The 6,769-nt window shown below is 38.9% G+C and overlaps 1 protein-coding gene across 1 annotated transcript; it reads left to right on the forward strand.

The window, feature by feature from the left end:
• The first annotated feature begins 1,986 nt into the window (after positions 1–1,986).
• On the forward strand, positions 1,987–6,469 carry LOC115824682 (major histocompatibility complex class I-related gene protein-like). The gene is made up of 4 exons (XM_030788438.1): positions 1,987–2,072; positions 5,223–5,455; positions 5,608–5,880; positions 6,123–6,469. The coding sequence occupies exons 1-4, from the start codon at positions 1,987–1,989 to the stop codon at positions 6,467–6,469; spliced, it is 939 nt and encodes a 312-aa protein (XP_030644298.1).
• Positions 6,470–6,769: the final 300 nt, after the last annotated feature.

Raw genomic sequence — 6,769 nt, forward strand, 5'->3', positions numbered from 1 at the left:
GACCCACCAGCAATCTGAAAGGAAGAATGGGGTAGGGAGCGAGAGAGAGAGAGAGAGAGAGAGAGAGAGAGAAAAACACCCAAATACAACAGGAGGATGTGTGTGGGAGTTCTGTACACAGAAAAAGCTCAGTGCACAACTTTGACTCTTTCCCTTAAATACCCATCCAGAACAAAGAAGTTACCAGCCAAATGGAAATATGCATGTATTGTGAATTAACAGATCTGAGGACCTTAGGAAGGAGACAGGACCCTGGAGCCGCCATTTGTGATCCCAGACTAAAGTAGAGATACTGCTCTCTCAGGTTTCTAAAAAACCTATCCTATTATTATACAACTGAGACCCTTGTACGCCTCACACTGAGACTATCAAAATGGTACCAGCCCCCAGTGTGCTGACATTTTCCATTCATTAAATACATTTTAACCCTAAACCCCAATATGCTGACATCTACCACTGTGACAGCAGGATGTCTTGTGTTCTGGAAGCAGGGATGGGGAATAGTAAGAAAATGGTAGACAAACACTAGGAGACAGAGGTACATTAGAATATGCAGCGACTGTCCACAGGTAACACCAGATGTGTATCGCTCACTCCTATGGTTCAAACACTAGTCAGGAACAAATGGCCCCACACCTCACTGGTCACTTTATTTATTAGAAACAACTACGTTATAGGTATACCTTGGCGGTGTCCAGTTACACATTACAAGCTTATGAGTCATATTTCTAGACTATTTCTGAACTCATTGTGGCAAGGACTGTGAGTCTATCACAGGTCTGTAGTTGACTGATATGTAAGTCTGGGCTCACTGTGGGACAGGAGAGGTACAGAGAAGAAGGAGAAGTATGTGGGTGTTTATACAATGCAGGTATGTATAATGTGTGCCAAACACTGTGTGCCATGTTTTAACTGTGCAATGGCAATTACAAGAGTAAATCGTTGTCTGTAACAAACTTTGTGGTAAGTTTTGTGTTTGCTTGTTTGGTAAGGATTCATTGTCAGTTTATAAGAGTGTGTCCTGTTTGGTAGAGTTGCTACTACATATTACTTGGAAGTTTTAGTTACTGTCGCATCAGCTGCTGAGTTGCTGATGCGAGTCAAAAATTAAATGTGAACTGATGGCTGTGGTGTTGGGGTGTGTTCTTTTTATGTCTCTCTCCAGCATCTCATGGCTTCCGTACTTCATGATGTGATAAACCAGCATTTGTAAACAAATGACTCCGCACTGCATTCACTTTTATTTGTTTACAGTCTGAGCTTACGCTGTTTGCGTAACGAACTTGTCTGTGCGAGTGATTTGAAGCTGCCCAGTAGCAACAGCGCCCACTAGGGTCACAGATTTCGATGGTCACAGAATTCGGTGTAACACCGGCACCGACACGAAGTCTTGCTCACGGTCTCCTATTGCCAACCTCGGTAACTCCGGTCTCTCATACCTGAACGTAGCTGGGCCTGCTCTTCTTCTTCCTCATCCCTTTCCACTCCTTCCCTCACGATCCTTTTTGTGTGTAAGTAACTCCACTAGAACATCACTCACATAATTTCATTGTACAGTGTAACTGCCTGTTTTGCTGTGTACATGACAATAAAACTCTTGAATCTTGAATGATATGATAAAAGCAGAGCCACGTTTCATCATTTTCATTCATCGTTCATCATTCACAACACAAAACTGCCATTTAACCTGTAAAGTGGCCTCAAGGGTGGAAGTAGCAAAAATTAACTGATAAAAATGGAGGTGATGAAAATGCACGTGAATTGAAAAAAAGAGGAGTAAAATGTATGTGAACTGAAAAATAGAGTGATGAATTGTCAATTGATTTGATAGGTCAAAGTAACAAAAATGGCTTGCTGTAAAGGATGAATGTCAGTTGCGTCTATCACCTACAGAAAGTAATTTTTGATACTTTTGCCCAAAATGTCCACCATAAGCCACACCCATTGAACTGGCCACCTTAATTTCAGCTTCTGAGCAGTGGCACAATGACCCCAGCTCCCTTCAAGTTGAGAGCCAAAAACTCAATGAGTTCATCAGTTGGTGTGGTTTGTGACGGACATTTTGGCCGGAAGTAACAAAAATTATTCGCTGTAAACGATAAACCAAAGTAACAAAATTTGCTTGCTGTAAACAAGGGGTCTCAAACTCTGGTCCTGGAGGGCCGGGGTCCTGCTGTTTTTCTTGTAGACCAACGAAACAGAATCTCTGATTGGCTGAAGAGTGTCCACACCTGTTTTCAAGGTGAAAACCAACAGGTAACTAAGAGGTGAAAACAAAAATCAGCAGGACCCCAGCCCTCCAGGACCGGAGTTTGACACCCCCGCTGTAAACGGAAATGTCAGTTGAGTTTGTCAAATCAACTGACAATTTATCACTCTATTTTTCAGTTCACATACATTTTTACCCTTCTATTTTTCCATTCATATGCGTTTTCATCACTTCCATTTTTATCAATTAATTTTTGTTATTTCCACCGCTGAGGCCACTGTCCTTAAATGATGAATGGTTTGTGTTGTGAATGATGAACAATGAATGTAAATAATGAAACATGGTTCTGTTTTCATCATATCATGACTGTTTTAATCAAATCGGCTTTAAAATTTATCAAATCACTTGATAATTTATTACTCTGTTTTAAATTGCACATCCATCTTTACTGCTCTGTTTTTCAATTCACATGCATTTTCATCACCTCCATTTTTAGCAGTTACTTTTTGTTACTTCCACCCCTCATATATTACAACAATAGTCAGTAAGTAGATGAGTTATGAAGAACAAAACAAACGCCATGCCTGGTTTGGGTTCTTATACACAATAGGCAATGGACGACATCGAGTGACGCATGTTGTTGCAATGATGGATGATAGTCGGGTTTTCTTTTCATGAGGAGCGTTCTGAAATAATTTAAAAAAAAAAATCCATAGCTTAAATCTGTTCAAGACAGGAACACTCCAGATGAATTTACAGGGCCACATCCTTATTTTCTTTCACTTTCTCTTTAATACAGTCTTGCCGTTTCTCAGGCATGTTTCAGGAAATGAAGAGCTTAAAAAAATGAAGAACTTAATGTGCTTCTGTCTTCTTTTAAAATTTCTTCAACAATCGCTTGGAGGTGAGTGTGCTATAATCTTAAAATTTCACACCAAATTAAACATACATGTTCAGTGCAGTCAGCAAATGTTTGATGACCTCTCCGTGGAAGTCGCAAATTAGTAACGTCCTGTTAAAAGTCGCTGTGACTCGATATTTATTGTTTACTATTCAGTGGTCTGTTTCCCTCCTCACTTGTATATTATTTTTGAGATGACTTTACATTAAAAAAAATAGCTTATTTGTCCACTACAGGAAAAAGCACATAGCAGCAGTAGGTACAGCAGTTATGATGCATTAAACAGACACCTTGATTTTTTTCCATTATAACAATGAGGCCAGGATTGTTCTACTGAAAGACTTTTAAGTTACTATCAAGACAGTGGTGTGTGAGGCAGTCACTTAAATTAATTTGATTTTCCAGTATTTTTGCACATCAATATCTAACTGTGAAAAAAAGGATAGGTTAGGCTACATCACAGGGGAGCTTGAACGCTAAATATTGAAGCACAAGGAACAAGTTCTCTAAACAATGGCCACCAAGTGAAAGTGATAAGCTAATGAAACTAATAATCATGTGATTGTAGTGGCCAAGCCTTTTGGTGTTGTCTGTCTCTCTCTGGTGGGAAATCTGTAGAATAACACCGACAGAAGAATTCTTTATTCAGCAGTTGTTTGGAGATCAGTGAACTGTGTGTTGTTGTTGTTTTTTGATAAATAATAATAATAATAAAAATAATAATTAGTCCATGTAAAATATTCAAACTTTGCCCTGGGACGGAGACCACATGAGAGTCCTTGTTTTAACACTTCTGAGCTCAGGACTGACACACCTGATGCTGCTGATCATTTAATCATCGGGCCCTTGATTAGCTCAATTAACTGCGCTAATGAAGAGTTAAAACAAAGACATGCAGGACAGGGGGTCCTCAGGACTGGAGCTGAGAACCATTGCCCTAGACAATCAGCAGCAAGTGTAAGTGATAAACTAATAAAACTAACAATCAGGTGAATTAAAGTGGCTAAGCCTGGTGGTGTCGTCTATCTCCCTCTGCTGGTCAATCTGTGGAATGACAGGTCGATGTTAAATTGGTTGAGTGAAGGAGTAGAGTAGGGGCGGTGAAGACACAAGAGCTGTAACTGTAAGGTCTTTCCGCATTAAACATTGTTTAATCAGTAGAGTTTATCATTCTGTCTTGCCTGCCTAAAACCTTGCACCTTACGCTGTTGTCTAAATTATTTTTGCAAAGTTATCCAAGCAATGTGCTGCACAATTAAAGCTCTTCACAGGTAATGTTGAGATAACTGGTCGAAATGCCAACTTTGTAATTGCCCTGCGGTATTCCAAATTTATTTTATTCAAGTTTGATCACATGCTTTTTCTCAAGTAGGTCCTTAGATTTGACACCATTAGAAATGCCTACAGCAATAAAACCATAACTTTAATGCTGCATCCAACATTGTTATAACAGTATGAACGTAGAATGAATGTTGCTGTCACAGTTACGCTATGCTGATGATTTTCTAACAGAATAGATATTTATGTATTTTATATATAGGCAAGCAATCAGCGTTACAACGTGTGATGTAAGATACAGTGGTGCTGTAATACACGAGAGGAAAGGGTGTGACAACCAACCCCAGTCTCTGCTACTTCTTCAGTGCAGTCAACAAATGTGTAAAAAACATACCAGTAAATTTCCTGAGGTAGCTAGAACCCATAAATGTGACCTGTTTATCGTACTCATGCTTGCACACGCATACACACACACACACACACCCACAGAGGAACCTAGCCAGTGTTTTGTGCAGTATGGAAACATTCTTTTCATTGTGAAATGCATTTTTCTTTAATTGCAGTTAAGGTCACAGTCTTACACTGAATTCTTAGATTTAACCAAAGTTAATGAAGTGATGTGCTGTCATATGGGATCATAATGTTTTACGGTGAACAGTGTAAACAGTGTTACAGTGAACTTTCTTTTATTTTACAAATGTTCATTAACTTAAATGTTGCTTTGTTGGATCAAAACGTGTTTCCATTTTTGGGGGTTGCAGGGGTATAGTCTAAGGTCACATTCTTATAGTGAATTCTTTCATATTTTACAGATGTACATTTTTTACACTGGAGTTTTGTTGCATCCCAAGGCTTTGACTTGCCAGATTACTTTGAGTTAATGACTGTGGATGATGTGCCAGTCTTCTACTATGACAGTAATACGAAAGGTGCATCGCCTGCCCCTGAATGGATGAACAGCACAACAGCACAACAATTCCGGGGGTTCATCCCTTTAGAAGTAGAAATCCGCAAGCTCATAGTAGTGAACGGTCTGAAATCAGCCACACAGCAGTTTAATGTCACAGGTAAATGGCCTATTCCATCTTTAAAAAAAGAAAGAAAGAAAGAAAAGGAAAAAAAGAAAAATTGTAAACCAAGTATTTTTGATACATGAACACTTCTTGTTCATGTTTTGAAGTGATGAATTTGAACTAATAAAGACTGTTCAAAATCTTAGGTGCTTCCACAAACATTTATCAGGCCCACGGTCGATGTGAACTCAACCCTGATGGAACTGCACAAGCCTTTTTAGATCATGCATTTAATGGCAAGGACTTTGTAAGCCTTGATTTTGAGACTAAATCATTTGTAGCCGCGGTGCCTCAAGCTGTCCTCTATAAGACGCTGAGGGAGAGAGATGAAACCTACCTTGAATTTCTTGTCTATTTCTATCGTACACGCTGTGTTGAAGGAATTAAGCAGTTCCTCCAACAATCTCCCATGAAGAAAGGTAAAATATCAAAGTTCACATTTGTGTTCATGACTTAGGCATTCTGTTTCTAAAAGAGGTATAAAGCTGTTCTCTTTCACAATCTGACATTAACTGTTAAGAGCAATGCAAAAAGGAAAACATATATAAATATAAAATATATAAATTCCACACAGATTTACTACTTTGTATAGCTTTACTACAGTGCCCAGAGGAATTAAGTTTACTTGTCTTGTCGGTGGTGTCATCTGTTCACTCCACAGTTCCAGAGGTCATGTTGGTTGAGAGGAAAAACTCTGCCTTCACAGAGATCACATGTCATGTGACTGGGTTCTACCCACAAACAGTGCAGGTTCAGTGGTTTGGGTCAGACATGCAGCCTGTGGTTGAGGGGATTATTGAAGGTGAAGTCTTACCAAATGGAGATGGTTCTTATCAGATAAGAAAGAGTGTTGTGATACCAGCAGAACACACAGACATACATAACTACACCTGTGTGGTCCAGCATAGCAGCATACCTGGAAATACCAGCAAAACTTGGGGTGAGATCCTGCTGAATCCAATACTGAGTGATTACTTTCAACTTTTATTCCTGGGTTTGACAGCTTAAATTTTTAATTCTGAATACTGTAAATATTAACTTTAGATAGGCAAACATATTTTGTCTTCTTTATGTGCTTCCTTTGAAAAAAAAAGAAAATTAAATTATTTCATTTTAAATCCACAGTTAGCAAAAAGGACACATCTGTCGTGTTTACTGTGGTGATACCTGTTGTTGTGGGGGGTTTTGTACTGATTGGATTTGGACTCTGGTTCTGGTGCTGCTGTAACCGTAGGGGTGAGTATGTTTGATCAATCTCAGTTATTTTTGAATTTTTTTGAAATAAAACTTGAGTTTTATAAGTTATTG

Source organism: Chanos chanos, chromosome 12, assembly GCF_902362185.1.
Source record: "Chanos chanos chromosome 12, fChaCha1.1, whole genome shotgun sequence".
NCBI classification, from domain to species: Eukaryota; Metazoa; Chordata; class Actinopteri; order Gonorynchiformes; family Chanidae; genus Chanos; species Chanos chanos.